Source organism: Lissotriton helveticus, chromosome 5_1, assembly GCF_964261635.1.
Source record: "Lissotriton helveticus chromosome 5_1, aLisHel1.1, whole genome shotgun sequence".
NCBI classification, from domain to species: Eukaryota; Metazoa; Chordata; class Amphibia; order Caudata; family Salamandridae; genus Lissotriton; species Lissotriton helveticus.
Window position 1 is genome coordinate 1,701,232,952 of NC_136065.1, and position 19,449 is coordinate 1,701,252,400.

The 19,449-nt window shown below is 45.8% G+C and overlaps 1 protein-coding gene across 6 annotated transcripts in view; it reads left to right on the forward strand.

The window, feature by feature from the left end:
• RNF212B (ring finger protein 212B) overlaps window positions 1-19,449 on the forward strand; it is a 1,495,999-nt gene that overhangs the window by 648,784 nt on the left and 827,766 nt on the right. For all 6 annotated transcript variants that reach the window (XM_078641360.1, XM_078641359.1, XM_078641361.1 and 3 more), the window contains one exon: window positions 7,895-7,941. In XM_078641360.1, the coding sequence (XP_078497486.1) occupies window positions 7,895-7,941 (47 nt within the window). The remainder of the gene's footprint in view (window positions 1-7,894; window positions 7,942-19,449) is intronic.

A 19,449-nucleotide genomic window follows, 5' to 3' on the forward strand; every position in this document is an offset into this window, starting at 1 on the left:
TTTCTGTTAACTGCTCTTGTAGTCTGCCTAGAGACCAACTATATTCAGCATCCTCCACTTCGCACATGCCCAGAAGGGCCTAGCTAGTAGAATGCACCTGCTTCTCTAGTATAACTGTCAGGGTATTTTTGCTGCTGTATGGAGAAGTAACTCTCCTCCCACTTTGTTGAGCAAGTAGATCTTGTATGCCCAACTTAGTCATTTTGCATGCTTACATGAGCCAGGACTGCCCCTTGGTTTTATGCTGAGTATGTAACCCTCACATATATAAGGCCCCAGTGTTCTGTACTTCTTAGACTGCCTCATTCAGTTGCTAAGGCTTCTGTGTGACGTAGTCTCAACTCATTTGAGTTTAATAAAAATGATCTTTTATATTTCAGCTTCTGTGCCAATTTCTTCTTTTTTGGTTTAAAAGGACCAAGTATCAGTGAGACCCCTGAGCAGGAGTTTTGATTACTTCATCAGGAGCTTTCTCCTTGATAATACATTACTAGGTGCTAGACCACTCCCCGGAGGAATGTCTCTCCCAGTAGCTGTCCCTTGGGTAATGCACTACTGCCTGCTATTCTTCCCTTCTATTTCAAAAGGGAATTCACATTAGCTAGTCTTCTGGTATCTATCTGGAATCACCTCATTTCATTTCTCTAAGCATATCATTGCATCCAAAAGAAAAAGAAAAAAACCCATGCATGCATTTCCATACTATAATTGCCAAAGAATAATGCAATTTAAAATGTTATGGTATGAAGTCTTATATCCCTCCCCCTTTTGACAGCAGCCTGGGTTCTTACCCGCCTGTCTTTGTATAGGCAGACTTTAGTGTAATACTTAGTGTTGGCACACCTGATATATTGTCACAGTATCTATTCATTTAAAGGCAGGCAACATCTCCCTCGGGCGCAGTCTGGGAAAGTTGAGATGAACTTCTGGGCGGCTCTGCCAAATGTTGCTGGACAAAAGAAAAATACAACATGACTTCTGTTGGCATTATAGTATAGCTGTTGTGCGCAGAAGGTCAGTCAGCTCCGTGGAATTGGAATCTGAGCTTTAACTTACAATGTGGTGGACAGTTTCTTTTATGCCTTTGTGCCTGCAAATACATATGGCATACACTTGCATATTAAATCAAACTTTTGCTCAAACACAGCATTATCTGTTAATTTCAAAAGGTAACACCCTGCAAAAACATCTAACCACATGTTTATGAAGTGCGACTCGTGCACATGTTATTGATACATTTTCACGCCATCTCTGTACTACTGGTGTCCTTGGCTTGTCTCGTGCTTTAAAGCCTAGCATTGCCGTACTACCCACACGGCTACTGCTCTGCAAGGCCTAACCTCACACTTATCCTGTGCCTCTGTGCTGCTTTAGCTCAGAGACCGGTTCTTACAATGCATGTCTGCAGTGTTTTATATTTGTTCTTTTTATTCTACTATTGTAGAAAGCTTAGGCCTGTATTTGTTCTTTAACACGTACATCTGTAGATTTCTTTCTTCTGATGCTTGCATTGACATGAGTAGGCATTCTTCATTTTCGGCATTCATTATAACACTTGCCTTCTCATGCTACAACAGTTTGCTTCTAATGTATAAGCAAGGAGTGTATTTGTCACACCTCAATCTATAAAACACATTAAGTATTAAAAAACACCCCCACCAATTTAGCCACCTTCAGAACACGCAGCACAGCAGCATAGTTGATACTTGCTGATGCTGTTAGCGCTGGGGCTGGATCACGCACGTTGGTCCCTCTGCAAGACCAGCTGGAAGGGAAGAGAGAAACCCTTCCCTTGTGGTTGGATTGTGCTGCAGTGCGCATGCTCGTTGCTCGCTCTGAAAGGGCAGAGCAGAGTCACACTGGTGGTTGGATGCTAATGTTCCTCTGTGAGCTTTGACTCCAGTGGGCAGAGCAGGGTCATGGTGGTCGTATCTTGTCTCTGGTGGTTCCAATGAACTGTTGTCCTCAGTGGCTGGCACAACATTGTTGTTGCTAATCTGGTATTACAGAAAGAGAAGGGAGATCTAGAGAGAATATGTCTCTTTTTAAAGGCTTTCCCTTTCCCCACAACTTCTCCATTAGTGAAAAATGAGCAGGCGCACATCTTGGTCACACTAGTGCGAATGCTCACTCCAATGCTACCGTTTATGCACAAACCGCACTGTCTGTGCCAAGGCATGCAAATAGAGGCTGATATGGACCTGTTTTGATGATCCCTTGTAAAACCTGCTGGTGCTCAGCACTGCAGGACCTGGCCCCCTTAAAGCCCTGTCGTAAAAAAAAGACAAGGGAACCCTACTCACGACGGAACCAGGGTAATTAAGTATTTTAAGAAAAACAGTGGTTCCTGTGGAATAGATATTCAATAATGATTTGAAGGACAAAGCGAAATTCGCAAATATAGCCAGGGGTTATCCGCTATATGTATCAACAAACCATTTTGCATTTCCTAAATAGCGAATTTTAAGGAATCGCTATTTAGGAAATGCAAAACGGTATGTATGTACAAAATCGCTTTCCAATAGCGATTCCTTAGCATTCCTTAATTTGAGATTAGCAAATTGTCAATCGCAAATTACCCCTTCATTTCCATGGGCCAGGAGGCCCATAGGAATGAAAGTGCAATTTGCAATTAGCAATTTGCTGATCGCAAATTAGGGATGTTTCCAAGGGTGCAGGGGTGTCTCAAGAACACCCTGCTGCACCCCTGAAAAAGACATTTGGGGGCATATGGCGCACATACATGCCCTAAGGGCATGTATGGGCGTCATATGGCACCTTTGGTTATTATCAAAAAAGATTTTTGATAAGAATTCGCAAATTACCACCAACTAGAAGTTGGTGGTAATTTGCTAATCCTTAATGGCACTTTTTGCATTTTATTTGTTTGATACATTGCATTTAAGGAATCGCAAAATTTGCAATTCCTTAAGTGCAATCGCAAAATAAGGATTAGCAAATTTTGCTATTCCTTATTTTGCATCAAACTAGTTTGATACATTCCATTTGTCTATTTAGCATTCGCAAAGGCCGAAATTCGCAGAATTTCGGCCTTTGCGAATGCTAAATAGCTTGATACATATAGCGGTATATGCGGTGTCAAAGAGAACAAAACACAGAAACACTGACTCTGTTGTTTAATAATTGTATTGTGAAATAATTTTGGTAAATGAATACTCAAATTTCATACATATAGAAAAACGTATTTACAGTTGTGTAAAGTTTCCCAAGTATAAGTATGAACCAAAGCATATAAGTGAGGTTTGTGAGACAATATGTGCAAGGTTTCAAAAAACTTTTTTGTTTACAAAAGCGACCACTCCATATTTCCCAAATACATAACATCTATATAATGATAGAGTGCAAGTTTCAATGGTTTGCTTTTTTTCAATTGTCGACGACGTTTCGACCCTAATATGGATGTAGGGTCTCTTAAGGACCTACTGTGTTAGGGACATCTGAATTAGGAATTGCTACGGTATTTGTGGGGTGCGTGCAAACCGTGTGTAGGTGAAAATAACATTACTCACTAGGAAACCCAGCCGGGTTCCCTAATGAGGGCGTGGACCTAGCAATTCTAGTAGGATATGCTCAGTGGCTGTCCTCAGTGCTTCAAGACTTCACTTTCAGCAGTAGCTGATATCTTTGTTTCGCTGGTACTCCCTGGCAGTGTTCCGCAATTACAGAGGATTTCTTCAATTATGGTTCAAATAGGTGGGACCGCTTCTATCAGTCCTCTCCGATGCAATGACCCTGCGCAGGTGCCTATGACTTACCTGGACCAGTCCTCTGACCGGTTAAGGCCCTCACAGGCCTGGCACCTACACCTGAGGCTCCCGCCTCTGCTCCTCTCTCTCTCTCCAGATATTCTGGGCACTCCTTTGACCATTCTGTCACCCACTCTCTTCTCGCATATTTTGCCCCATCTGTACTCTCTCTTTGTGATCTCCCTCTCTGTTCATTTCTGTACGTCTTCCCCCGTTTTCTCTGTACTCTCTTTTACACCTTGAACGTTCCGCTCTCCTTGACTTGCTTCTCTCTCTCTGTAATCTCTTCTTCACGGGTTACCTGTATTTGTATCTCTGTCCGTTTAATCACTCACACTTTTGCACATTTATGCTCTTTTTTGTCCTTATTTTGCTCTCTCCGTGATGTCTCTCTCACACTGTGACCATTTGTTATTCTGGGCTTTTTTGCATTGCGCTTTGTGCTTTTTTGCTCCACCATCTCATGGTGCCTGTTTTTTCTGCCTCCCACCTCTGCTCCTTCGCCACACTCCTTACCTGCTTTCACACGACGCCTCTCCTTTGCCGTGCTCTGGCTAAGCCCTGCCTCCATCCCTCCAAACAGTCCTGGTGCCCCGTGATCTACTTAAAGGCAGCTGCAGGCCGGACACACGGCAGCACTCTGTAGGTGCACCGCTGGTGTACCAAAGGCAAGCCCATCTGTGCACATCCATGCCTGGACCACACCCAGCACCAAGAATCCTGGTTTTTCTGCCCTCCTGTAACACTCCATGACATTCCTCCAGTCTCTGAAACCAGGCCACCCATCCACGTGCTGCTGCCGCATCGCACTAGGGCGCACTGCCGCTGAGAGTGCAAAACCACACCTACTATGCTTGCTTTCACTCACAGGACACTTCCAGCATTCGCCAAGAAGCCCACTCTCCAAGACAATCTTTCACACATGCTGGAAAATGGTGCCCTGGAACTCCTCCTTAAGGAAACCTGGCTAACCTGTGTCTCAGCACCCGAAATCACCACAGGCTAGAAGCTTGCACGCCAAGTCAGCCAGCACAGACCAGGAATCGTGATAACACAAAAACAATCCTTCAACTGTAATACAACAATAGAGGATGCAAACCCCTTTATGTGGGCACCTACACCACTTCAAACTACAAATCTCAAAATCTTACACCTTGAGAGTAACCTTCATCTACTGACCTCCGGGATTACATGCCACTGTCATCATCATCTTGCTGAATTCATCAGTCCCCAAATTGTCGACTCCAAAGACTACATCCTACTTGGAGACTTTAATGTCCACCTCGAAGACTGGAATGACACCAACCCCACCAGAATCCACAAGAGCCTAGCAAACCTGAGACTGACAAAACACATCAGAGGACACACTCACACTGCCGAACATACCATTAATCCCATCTTCCTTACTTTCAACAGCATTGAAATCACCTCAACCATACCACTCACCTGAACCAACCACACAATCATCTAATTCCTAATCAGCATCCCATTCCAGACAAAACCTGGAACGACAAGCCTAACAAGACACAGCTAAAGCAGCATTTTAGAATCCAACTATCTCCATAACCTGCGCTGGAACCAGCCAAGCCCTGCCGATGACCTTGACAGTGACATCACAACATCTCAAAGAATGGATCACAATACACACCGACTCTCTGGTACCTCTCAAATACAACACACAGAGGAGAACATGGAAACAAGCCAGCTGGTACACTGAAACACTCCACGCAATGAAACCACATTATAAGCAAATCGAAACAAGATTGAGAACTAACCACCTTGAAAACTTACAAAGCAGGCCTTAGGCGATACCAACAGCAACCCAAAGAAACCTAGCAGAGCACATAGAAAATAGTTCCAAAGGCGATCATCAGAGATTTCACCTCACCAGCCTCCACCATAAACAACATCCCCCCTGGCAGGAGCTTTGTGACAACTTCTCCAACTTCTTTAGCAACAAAATCGAAACCATCTGCAACAGTTGTGGTCCCCAACTTAACTCCTGTACTCTCACCTCGAATCTACCTACAGAAAAAACACAGAAATACCCTGAAATCCTGGGAAACACTAATCACAGAAAAGACAGCCAACTTCATGAGGACCTTCTACTCCAGAGCACCTACTGACCCTTGCCCCCACATCATATTTAATGTGGGTGCCGCCCCTATCAGGGAAGTCCTCACCCACATTATGAACAGCTCTATCACCATGAGGCATTACCAGATGACTGTAAACATGCGTTGGTTAACGTAAAGTTAAAGAAACCCTCAGCAGTCCCCACTCTACTAGCAAACTGCCACCCGATCTCTTGTCTTCCCTACCCAGCCAAGGTCATAGAGAAAGCCATCAACAAGCAGCTCGCTAGCTACCTCAATGCACAACAGCTCCTAGCCCCAATACAATCAAGTTCTCGGCCCAACCACAGCAGAGACTGACCTCATCTCAGCCACATACGACATCAAGCTGATCCTCGACTGTGGAGAAACCTCACGCTGCTCAACCTCTCTGCAGCCTTCGACATTGCCATCCCCACCACCCTGTTCAGAAGACTATACCATGCACCCACAACAGGTTTTGCTCCTTCCTCACAGGAAGAACCGAAAAAATAAACCTGCCACCCTACACGTCTGAGGCCAAGAACTTTATATGTGGAGTTCCCTAAGGATCATCTCTCAGGCTGACATTATTGAACATCTACATTAACCCCCTGACTGACAGATCATACAACATCAACATACTCTCCTACTCAGATGACACACAGCTGATACTCTCCCTATCAGAAAAGACTCCTCTACAAAAAACTATTTTGGTACCTGCATGTCCATGGTAGTCACCTGGATGAAATCCAACTGCCTTGAACTCAACACAGACAAAATTGAAGTGGTAATCCTTGGAAAAAAGCCTCTGCTTGGGTCTTGTGGCCGGCTAGCCTCGGCCCCAAACCAACCCCCAGCACCCATGCCGGAAAACCTGGGAATCATTCTGGACAACAAGTTAGACATGACAGCCCAAGTAAACACAGTGACCTCCACCTGCTTCCACACCCTTAGGATGCTACAAAAGATCTTCAAATTCCTACCAAACAACACCAGGAAATCGGTCACTCAAGCCCTGTTTAACAGCAACCTTAACTACAGAAACACACTCAATCCTGGAAGAAGCTCCTGAACAGGCTCCAAATCACCCAAAATGCCACAACACGGCTCGTCCTCAACTTACCTTGCCACTCCCATATCACCCCACATCTCAGGAACACCACTAGCTCCCCATACACAAATACACTCAATTCAAAATTCACACACATGCAAAGCACTACACAACACCGGCCCAGCCGATCTCAACGGCTGCATGCACTTCCACCTACCCCCTAGGCACCTCAACTCTGCTGGACTCTCACTGGCACACATACCCAACATCCCCAAAGCCACAGCCACAGGACTGCCTTCTACATCTCCCCAATGACTTGGAATGACATCAGAGCCTCCTCATCTCTTCTAGAATTTTGCAAGAAGATGAAGACCTGGCTCTTAAAATAACCTCTCTATTGAGACAGTTGCTGGACATCCTGCAATGTGCCTGGATACCCTCACAGGTGATTAGAGCACTATATAAATACTCATAATTTAAGATACCATACCATTGTGTACCAGGGACATTGTATGATGAACTTTGATACCTGGTGAAATGGATCTCATTGATGGAACAGTAATTCCTGTGATAACAGGGATGCTCTATGATGAGGCATTGATATTGTGAATGAGTTACGAATGCTCTCAGTTGGGAGAGCAGTGGCTGAGGTACCAGGGAAACTTTATAATTGGAAGATGATCCCTGGGGTCAAATGAACTCATTTTGATAGGATAACCATTTATATGAAAACAGGTCTCTATGCTGGAAAGGTATAGCTGGTCTAAGATGGAAACTCACTAGATATGGTTATACTTTGGGTTTGAAAGAATCTCAATATAGGCACAGTGAAATGGGTTGGGAAGATGTTGCCTAAAGACATATTCCTACCAATCGAAGGCATTATGTATTTCATAATCATAAATGTACCACACTTCATCCAATTATGTTCAGTTGAAGCTTATGTATTAATGACTAATTTAATGTGTTGTGTTTTACAGGTCTTGTACTCCTCGGCCTATTGCTGTCACCTCACCAACACAGACAGGTAAGAAGCAGTTTACCATTCAGGTTTGGCATATGTCATTGACAATTCCTTGTGGTTGCTGGTGAAGACACGCCTCCTTCCTCTCTCTCTTTGAGATGGCAGACACTTATAATGCCAAGTGACTTGAATCCTTTGCTGGGCAGGACTGGCCATAGCGGGCACCGTACGTTTTTCCAGTGGGCCAGGAGAATTGGGGCTGGTTTTGTTACTGGGGGCCGATTTCGGCCATCAGTAACAAAAGCGGCAGCAGTGCTAATGCGGCACAGCAGTGCTTCTCATTAGCACTGCCACACACCCCCAAACACCAAATGGGGTGGCCCAGCTGTATTGCCATGACTGGTTTGTGTTCCCAGTTTGGCCCTGATCCTTTGGCTGAGATAGAATGGAAAGGATGAATGTCCCTCCAGGGGAGTTTGCTCGTAGAATAACCATCCAAAAGTTTGACTCAGTAAAAGAGTATACTTCAGTTATTCTCAAGTGGCTCTTCATCAGTGGCAGCTCCTCCGATATGGCGGAGGAGCGTTGCCCGCCCTGCTGAAAGCTAGCGGAGGCAAGAACATAAATAAAATGATAATGAAAATGTTTTTATTATCATTTTATTTTGCGTCCTGCATGCTGCCTGCCAGCCGAGCCGAGAGAGGGGCGGGGACAGCCACGGTGACTCTGCAGCTGGAGCACCAGATAGGAGGGGGGAGTGATGGGCACTGCTAACTGCGCATGATGGTTTGGTCGTCCCCAGATGGTGTGTTGTACAGCTGGTTGGAGAAACCAACACTGGCTCCCAATCTATGTCTCAGCTCCGAACTGAGTCACTCAGACCAATCCCAGCGCTGCTCACATGCTGAGAATGCTCGCATGCAGCGCTGGGATAGGGATTTGGGAGCATGCGCATTGTGCACCAGGTTCCTGATAAGGTGGCAGCCGTCAGAGCACATAAGTGCAATTTTATTTATTTTTTAATTGTCTTTTTCTGTGTTGCCCTTCCTTCCTCCCGCCCCGCCCCACCACTACACAATACGAGCGGCCGCTCCTGCTTTTCATTATATCTTAAGCACTGAATAGTCCCGCCCATGTGTGTGATTCCGGAGCACTTTTCTTTTATAAAGCATATATTCGTTAAAAATATCTGATTTTATTTTTGTAAAGTTTTAGAAATCCTATTACAAGCTAAATTGGCCAATTTTCGAGTATTGAATTTAAAAGAGATAATTATTTTAAATATATAGACTAACAGGCACATGCATCAAGGTAGGATTTTAAGAGTCCTTAATTGCGATAATTAAGGAATCGCAATTAAGGACTCGCAAAAGCCTATGCATGTAGGAATCGCTGTAAAAATTGCGATTCCTACACATTACTTATTGCAAATTGCGAGTCGCAAATAAGGAATGGGTTCCCATTCATTCCTATGGGCCTACAGGCCCATAGGATTGAATGGGAAATTGCATGCCCAATAGGTACTCGCAAATTGCACATGCAATTTCAGGGCGCAAGGGTGTCAAATAAGACACCCTGTTGCACCCCTGAAATTGATTCGTGCACATATGTTGCGCACACGCATGCCCTAAGGGCATGTATGTGCGCAACATGAAACTTTGAAAAATGCACTTTAGTGCATTTTTCAAAATGTTTGCAAATTACCATGAAGTTCAACATTCTGAGAATCTGCTCGTTGGTGACTAGTTTTACTTTTGATGCATGTGCCTGTAAGTGACTAAAAGAAACCCAGTGACCTGGAAATCACATTCACAAACATTTTTAAAGGAAGAGTGAGAAAAACATGAGCAATATAGCCATTTAAGCTGAGGAATGAAAAAGATTGGACGAAAACTGTGCTACTCCTTTTTTCGCCAAACACATTTATTGGAGTTTACCAAATATAAGACAAGGGTATTTGTTGTTTTAAAGTCCAGGAAGTATAGAAGAACGTTTTACATAACTCCAATGCACCAATCCAGGTGAATGTGGCCTCTCTACTGACCGGGCTGGTGCCCAAGCTAAGTTCTGAACTGTTATTCGTAATTATCGAGCCCCTCAGTACTGTTGGATGGTAAAGATGAGCTTGTAATAGGAGATGGTTAGGGAAAAATAGGGAGACCAAGCTAAAGCGACTGTTCTGTGGGAGATTTGGACCTCTGTATTTGTTTAAATACACAAAAGACTACATCAAAGGGTCAAGGATATCATTCTGGCTATTAGCCTGGTTTTAGTTTATCCGTATCAACCTACAGCAAGACTGGTATGAGCCAAAAGAAGTTCAGAAAGAAAGGCTTTTAACAGTTATACCCCACTACAGGCTAAAACGGGTCCAAGAAGTAAATTTAGGTCAAAAACTGCCTCTTCATCAGACTCCGCGGCTGAGGAACATGGCGGCAGGCTGACGTCTGCCGTGGGAGCTCCAGACCGGGAGGTGGTTTTCCCCGAAGAGAAGGCAGCGATAGAAGCTCTAAAACGGTGAGGACAGAGCGGACGATTTAGTGGTTCGTTATGAGGCAGTTTTTCTGATGAGGCATTCCTTTTGTTTTCTTTCTACCCTTCACTTACGGAGAAACGAGCAAGTGGCGGCGTCCGCACCCCTTCTGAGCACACCCGGCACTAGGACCTAGGAGAGACGGTGACGGTGTCGGGACGCGAAGGAAGCCGGCGGGTGAGGTAGTCGCAAAACGCTCTCAGACGGTGTGGTATGAGTGTGTACAGGCTCCTTCCCTTACCCGAGCCCAGATTCATGGTGGAAAAGGAAGCCGGAAAGGTAGCCGGTGAAGCAACAGGAGCAAGCATCGTACCGTCGAAGGAGAGGAGGTGTTCTGGCGGTACAGTGCGGGGTCCAGGTGACTGGGCTTGTGCTTGGGGGCATGCTAGGCGGTTGCTGACAAGAGTAAGCCTCAGTTCGCCTCTAATTAACAATTTTCTCTTCCGCGCACTATCTAAGGAGGGGGGCAAGGAGGGGGATCAAGTGTTAAAGAACTCGAGGGGTATTGTTGTGCTAAAACTGTGCAGTCGGGAGGCATTATGTGAGTTGCAGAGTTTGTTACGGACAAGGGCATGGACTTAGGAGCAAGCCCTGCCTCAGTGAACTCACACACATATCCTCGGCAAGAGGGAGAGATAGTTGTTCTTTCGGAGAGCCTTGTCGGGGAGGAGGATAAGAGTAAGACTATAAATAAAGATAGGGGAAGGAGTAAGGAGCCTTTCAACGCACCCCCCGTCCCACCGGCCAGGAATAGATATCAGCTGAGGTCGAGACTCGCACTACAGAAGACAGGAGTCGAGGTCCCTTGCATTGCTAAGGCAGGAGCCATCCCAATCCCGATCTCCCCGATAGAAAGAAGGAGGGACAGGAGGGGTAATATCCCGGGGGAAGTGAACAACCAAAGGCAGAAGCCCCTGAAGGCACACGGAACAAAGCCAAAGCCCACCCCTTCCTTAAAGGCCTATTTTAAAATTATGGAGAAGGTGGTTGATATCTCAACAGGGGGGGGGGAGCAAGAAACTACCCGGGTTGGGGCTAACAGCCAATACAGTTGATACCCTGATTACTCTTCTCCCCAGCCCCTCCGGCTCCCCTGGCTCGCTCAGTCACCCTCCATCAGAAGACCCGAAAGGTGCAGCCGCACCGAGTGTCTGCAGTCAATATGATCATACTTCTCCCATTATACCAGGTGTCTCCTTCACTGTTCCTCTCAAAAATAGTTATACGGTGTTGGCAGAGTTAGAGGATAACGTAAGTCAGGAGAGGTTGGAGGAAGAGCTAGCGCAAGTAGAAGAAGATAGAATAGAGGGGGCAGGACAGAAGTCATCGCAAGTAGCTCAAGCTAGTCCCTTGCCTCCTGTAAGAACGTTGTTAACAACCCCCGATGCAGGTTTGTCACAGGTTGGGGCTCTCCTATTAAGTCTCAGAGAGGATCTTTTGGCAAAACGTGATCAGAAATTTGATACATCCGAGGCGAACCAAAAAATCATTCATGACCAGTGTGCAAGCTTAGAACAAAAATTGGTGGATGTAAGCAAACGCACAGAGGTGCTTGAGGAAGAAGTTAGCCTGTTAACGGGGGCTTCAAAAAGACATGATAGGGACATTGAGACTCTAAGAGCACAAAATAGGGATCTACAGATGGACGTGGAAAGACTCGAAATTCACTCTAGAAGGAACAATTTGAAATTCTTGAAAATACCAGAAGGGACGGAAAATGGGGATGTCAAGGCCCTCATTTGTAAAATCCTTAGAGAGGGTGTCCTTAAGGATAGTCCAGATATAGACCTTGAGGGCGAGATACAAAGAGCCCACAGAGATTCTTTTCGGCAGCGTCAAGGGAGGTCAGGTCCAAGAAAAATTCTGGTGAATTTTCTGTCCTTTTCGGTCAAGGAATTAATCCTGAGTAGAGCTCTGCAGGAAAAATCTCTACAATTCAGATCAGCTAACTATTTGATCCGATCTGATGTGGGGAAGGTAACAGCACAGAGGCAGTGGGAGTTGGGGAGCCGAATGCCTGAACTTAGGAGTTTAGGGGCACAGGTGCAGATGAAGTTCCCTGCTTTTTTGAGAGTGGTTTGGAAAAACAAGACATCCAACTTTAACTCAGCCCAAGATGTTGACTCCTTTCTCACTTTGATGCGAGAGAATACGCCTCAGTAAGAGATATTAATTGGTAAAATGCAGTAAGACGTAGGAAACCCCGCGGGGGGCAGAGATCATAATGAGCAAGAAATATAGTACAGAATTTAAGTAATACGCGTATCACGGTGAACAATGGGGTGTGTGGGGGGTTAATGGGTGTAAGTAGTTAATCGAGAGTGAAAGGGAAGAAAAAGGGGAAAAGGGGAAAAGAAAAAAAAAAGAAAAAAGAAGAAAAGAAGGAAGGGGGGAAGGGGAAAGAAAGAAAAAAAGGAAAAGGGAAAAAAGAAAAAAGGGAAAGGAAGGGGCAAAAAATCTATATATATATATATATATATATATATATATATATATATTACCTACTGGCGGTCGCCAGTAGGTATATATAGTTAGGATTTTTTCTCTATGGGATTTTTGAAAATTCTATGTCTAATAACTTTGGCGTTTGTGGACGGAATTGGCTGAAATTTTCAGGAAAATGGCACATTTTGTTTCTGAGCAGCCCTCGAAAATTTGGGTGGGGTTCGTCAAGGGGGGGCCGAGAAAAAAGGGGGGTCCCAAAACGTGTTTTTAACATTGAGTTTTCCATAGGGCGGTTGGCCTCACTTTTAGCCCGAACGGCTGAATGGATTTGCACGAAACTTGGCAAAATTGTAGGGACTGGTAGCCCGATGTGCCTTTTGTAGGTCTCAATATATGTGCTTCAGTGGATTTTGAGAAATTAACGTTCAAAAAAAGATATATATCTGTAACAGCGGACCGGGCAGCGCTCCAGTTCGCGTACTTTTCGCGCAACGGAGCTTTGTGAAGCGAAGCTGATTGGTTCTCCGGCGTCTGTAAACATTCCAAACAGTCCGTAGCGGCCGCCATCTTGTCTCTCGGTAGGATCGAGAGACAAGAAGAGGCCAAAGCGAAGGGGCAAATGACCATAAGGGGGCATAGTAGATCCTCGCTGACCCCCTAGGTTTGATGTGGAGGTTTTAAAAGGGCCCCGCGGGGCAAAAAAAAAAATAATAATAATAATCGAACGGCTGAATGGATTTGCACGAAACTTGGTAAAATATTAGGGACTGGTAGCCCGATGTGCCTTTGCTAGGTCTCAATATATGTGCTCCAGTGGATTTTGAGAAATTAACGTTCAAAAAAAGATATATATCTGTAACAGCGCTCCGCTTCGCGTAACGGAGGTTTGCGAAGCTGATTGGTTCTCCGGCGTCTGTAAACATTCCAAACAGTCCGTAGCGGCCGCCATCTTGTCTCTCGGTAGGATCGAGAGACAAGAGGAGGCCAAAGCGAAGGGGCAAATGACCATAAGGGGGCATAGTAGATCCTCCTTGACCTCTTAGGTTTGATGTGGAGGTTTTAAAAGGGCCCGGCGAGGCAAAAAAAAATAAAATAATAATAATCGAACGGCTGAATGGATTTGCACGAAACTTGGCAAAATTGTAGGGACTGGTAGTCCGATGTGCCTTTGCTAGGTCTCAATATATGTGCTCCAGTGGATTTTGAGAAATTAACGTTCAAAAAAAGATATATATCTGTAACAGCGCTCCGCGGAGATAAAATTATATCTGTATTACCTAGCTGTTGCTAACACCAGTTAGCGACGGCTAGTAGGAGATAGCGACCATCTTGGGCCCCACTTTGCATGTGAGTGATATTTATCACTAATGACATGCAAAGTGGGCATGCCAAGATGTTAGCGACTGGAAACAGTCGCTAACATCGCTATCTCCTATTATCAACTTTTGGAAATATTCGCGATAAGCGCGAATATCTCCAAAAGCTAGCACCTGCCCTGAGCAGTTCTAAGGCATGTTATCCAATGGGAGGTGGATAACATGGCTAAGAGCATTAGCTCGGTAATGCATGAATATCGCTGAGTTTTCAGCGATATTAATGCATTGCGGTCGTTTTTTATCGTATTTGCGATAAACCTTGATAATAGCAAGGTTTATCTGCGATAATTTCTGATGATGCTTAGCGGTAAAAAAAATCGTTGCTAAGCATCCTTAGGGATAAATATCGCTTAACTTTGGTAATATGCCCCAACGTCTGTTAACGTTCGATTCGAAGGAAATCAGGAAGTGTTGAAAAACATTGTCTGCGCCATCTTGCTTTTTTTCAAATGCCACACTTTTGTCGTGCACGGCAGTCATTTTAGATGCCTTGACCAGACCCACTCTGTGCACGCTGTCGATCCTTAGCATGACTCCCCACCCTCGCAAGCATCTCCCCCAGGCAGTGGTCACCCCCGCTCTCTGTCTTATGCATGGGTAATAAACCACCCCCCATCTGCGCTGCTCTTCCCTGAGAATCACACCCTGTGCCCGCCCGACACCTCCCTTTCGCCCTATTCACTACCGCACCCTCTGACACTCCTTTTCCTCTGTGTCCGATTGTCCAGGCCGGTCCTAGGGTATCAGCTAGCCCTGCAGATGTAGTTTATGGCCCCAGCTGTAAAGAATCACCCCTCTTCAAAGGAGTTATAGTAGATCAAGGCCCACACTCGATGAGATCTGTCACAGCAGACGCGTTCCTATTATCTGAAAACCATCCTGTATTGTGATTGGGGAGGGGACCGAGCCTGAAGCGGAAGATTCCAGGGATGACTCTTTGTACATCAAAGTTTTTACAATTATGTGTCACATTAAAAATATATAGCACTCCAACAAAGTAGTAAGATTATAAAACTTTAATAACTTATAAATATATACAAGAAAACAAAAACAGTAATAACATATAAACATTTTTAGGGAAAAACAACGAAGTAGCGGTCGGCTGTGCGAATAGTCCCAACGCAGCACAACGTCCAGATTTCTGGCGTGGGGCGTCGCGGGGGGTGGGTCATCAGTAGCAAACTGTTGTGCGAATAGTTCCAAGGCAGCAGAACGATGGCACCAAGGTGATGTCCAGTAAGTTGCCGCACTGGTTTTGGTATCCTACAATGCTGCTCCGAATAACGGCGTGGGGCGCCCCGGGGGAGGCGGCGTGAACGGGCCTCTCCAGGTGGAGTCTTGTCTGTTGTAGTGGGGCGCCCCTTTACCGTTTCAGTTGCCATTCCGTCCGTTTTTGGTCCACTGTGTCAAAAGCCGCAATTCAGCTGAGTTGCGCCCACTCTTGCGGTGCAGCGATAGGCGGCTGTCACAGGACTCTCAAAATGGCGGCAGGCTCTTTCCTTTTTGGGCCTGGTCCACTGAAATGGCCCTGGGACACCTTGGAAATCGGACGCTTGTCTGCTAGGTCTTGGACCCCATTCTCGAAAGCGTCCCCTCCGCCTTGAGGATTTATCAAAAGTTTTGGGGGCCCCCGACTCCTGTAGGCTTCTGGTGGGGAGCGGTTGCCATGATTGCTCGCGGAATGACCACGACGGAGCTACGAAATGGTGGTGCTCTCATGCTGAAGCCAGCTTCAGTCTGAAACATCCAGAAACAAGGTGGGGCTTTCATCGTTTGGGAAAAAACAAAGTTTTCATCCAATGAAAAGTGTTGTTTTTAGGTCATATGATCAAGCCTTCCATCATTAGGAAACCAAAAGTAAAATGAACCAATGAAAAGTTTTATAAACAAGTCACATGACCTGTTATGCGGCATAGGGTATAAAATGCGGAGAAAATACGTTGGCACGTGAGGCGGCGTCAGTAGCGGACCGATGTGCGAATAGGCCGAAGGCAATACAACGCGCCAAGATCCGGATGGCACCGAGGTGGTGTTCAGCAAGTTGCAGCACTGGTGTGGCCATCCTACAATGCTGAAAGTCGGCGTGGGGCGCCCCGTTGGCCTGTGAGTTTGCGTCAGTAGCGGACCGATGTGCGAATAGGCCGAAGGCAGCACAACGCGCCAAGATCCGGATGGCACCGAGGTGGTGTCTAGTAAGTTGCCGCACTGGTGTGGCCATCCTACAATGTTGAAAGTCGGCGTGGGGCGCCCCGTTGGCCTGTGAGATGGCGGCAGTAGCGGACCGATGTGCGAATGGGGCCAAAGGCAGCGCAACAATATTTTTGGAATAGAAGACACCACAAGGCGCTGAGATGCCAAGATCCGGATGGCACCGAGGTGGTGTCTAGCAAGTTGTGGCACTGGTGTGGCCATCCTACAATGTTGAAAGTCGGCGTGGGGCGCCCCGTTGGCCTGTGAGATGGCGGCAGTAGCGGACCGATGTGCGAATGGGGCCAAAGGCAGCGCAACAATATTTTCTGACTGACACCACAAGGCGCTGAGATGCCAAGATCCGGATGGCACCGAGGTGATGTCTAAGTTGCGGACCGATGTGCGAATGGGGTCAAAGGCAGCGCAACAATATTTTCTGTATGGAAGATACCACTAGGCGTTGAGATGCCAAGATCCGGATGGCACCGAGGTGATGTCTAGCAAGTTGCTGTACTGGTGTGGTCATCCTACAATGCTGAAAGTCGGCGTGGGGCGCCCCATTAGCCTGTGAGATGGCGTCAGTAGCGGACCGATGTGCGAATAGGCCGAAGGCAGCACAACGCGCCAAGATCCGGATGTCACCGTGGTGGTTTCATAGTTGAGAGGCACTTCATCTGCAGTGGGGCGCCGAGATCCGGATGGCACCGAGGTGATGTCTAGCAAGTTGCTGTACTGGTGTGGTCATCCTACAATGCTGAAAGTCGGCGTGGGGCGCCCCATTAGCCTGTGAGATGGCGTCAGTAGCGGACCGATGTGCGAATGGGGCCAAAGGCAGCGCAACAATATTTTCTGAAGAGAAGACACCAAAAGGCGCTGAGATTCCAAGATCCGGATGGCACCGAGGTGGTGTCTAGCAAGCTATGCAGTTGAGTTGTGTGCGCACTTGCGGCGAATAGGTCGAAGGCAGCATAACAATGTTTTCTGAATAGAAGACACCACAAGGCGTTGAGATTCGGTTACCACCAAGGTGATGTCTAGCAAGTTGCCGCACTGGTGTGGCCATCCTACAATACTGCTCCGAATAACGGCGTGGGGTGCCCGAAGGGGGGGGGGGAGGCGGCGTGAACGGGCCTTCCTAGGTGGAGGCTCGTCTGCTGTAGTGGGGCGCCCCTTTACCGTTTCAGTTGCCATTCAGCTGAGTTTCGGCTGCTCTTGATGCTACAGCGACAGGCGGCTGCAACAGGACTCTCAAAATGGCGGCCTGTTCTTTGGATTTGGGCCTGGTCCACTAAAATGGCCCTGGGACACCTTAGAACTCGGACGCTCGATTTTTTTTTCCTTTCCTGTACATGCAAAAAAAGGTAAATGCCCGGTACGTTACACGCTTCATCTGCCACGATGAACTCTCCAGAGGAACCGAAAAAAAATATAGTTATGGTAACTATACCATGCATCGTCATATGGAGAGGTGGCACCAATTAATTATAGTGCTGCATAAAAGAGAGATTTGGAGGAGAACCCCTGACCTGCTAGTACATTTATCAAAGAAGTGGCACTGACAGCATCAGAGGCAAGGGAAACGGTCCCAAATATTTAGAAGAACTTTGGAAAGATTAAAATGACATGTTTAGATTGTGGCAAATTAATTTCATGTGGACAGATGAGTGTTACTCTAATAAATACAGCATATGAACATCATCATAGTCGATGGTTGGTAGAGACATTTTGACTATATCCTGGACCTGCCCGTCCTCGCCCAAAATGGCGCCGGAATAAATGGGACTCGTAACTCCTTGTTGTGTACTGGTTGCAGAACCTTGAAATCACGAGATACGTATGCAGTTTTGAAGCACATGGCGGGCGGGGACGAGAATTGATTGAATATTTCGACATCCCTATTGATATTAAGTTCTGATGTGTTATTGATTACTGTACTATTGAAAGTTCGAATTAACGTCACCCATGGTACTTGCCCGCAAATGTATATCTAGATAATTTTATTGTAAGTGGCCCTGTCGTATTTTAATTATAAAATGTACGTCCACCGATTCCGTAACTGTTAGACACCTTAGTTCTTGCAACCTAATGGCCCGCCCGTTACGTTCCTCTACAGTGTAAATGTCTACTCATCATATACGATTACAGTTTGCTCCGTGGCCGGCCCACGTGGTTATAGGCTCGTATTTGTATAATGAAATTTTCACAATAAAGGTTTTTAAAAGAAAACATGGTAGTAGTATATACATTGGTAAAGTTTTTAATAATAGTCACTGTTTTAGAATCAGTAAAAGGCAAGTGAAATAAAGCAGACCAATTACATGAAGGGTAAAAGGTATAATTCGAAGGAACGCAGTAAAGATAAATGGTCAAGGGCTGTTGTGTTTTCTACTCCTGCAACATAAAGTGATCGATAAGAATCTCATATTCAGGCGTATCGGCGACTAAGACAGCAGGTCGACCCTCTTTTGCTCAACGGCTCCGTCATGGGACGAAGAAACGCTCTTTTTCTCGAAAAAAGAATATATTTTACTTGCAGGACAGTTGTAAATTTTCCGGGAAAGTACATTAGCCTGGAACATTATAACATATATTTAAGAAAAAATTATGTTCGGAAGTAATAAAAAGCGTAATTTTTAGGTCATATGACCAAGCCTTTCATCATTATAATAAGAAAAGTAAAATGAACCAATGAAAAGTTTTATTAACAAGTCACATGACTTGTTATGCTTACGTTACGCGCTGCGCGCCCCGGATGACTTCCGGATGCGCTAACGCGGCGCGTCATATGACGCATTACGCGACAACGCAGGTCCAGAATATAGTCAAAATGTCTCCACCAACCAGCGGTTGGAACACAACCCCTTTCAGCAGGCTAAATAGTTCTGTTAAATGACAACAGAAGGGACAGGCAACAAGAACCATCAGTCAAAGAGGGGAGGGCTAGTTCTTCTCTACCGGGTTACATTGGGGCGCTACCGGAACTGATCGAATTGGTAGTCTACAGTGTTTCTGGATATTCAGACTGAA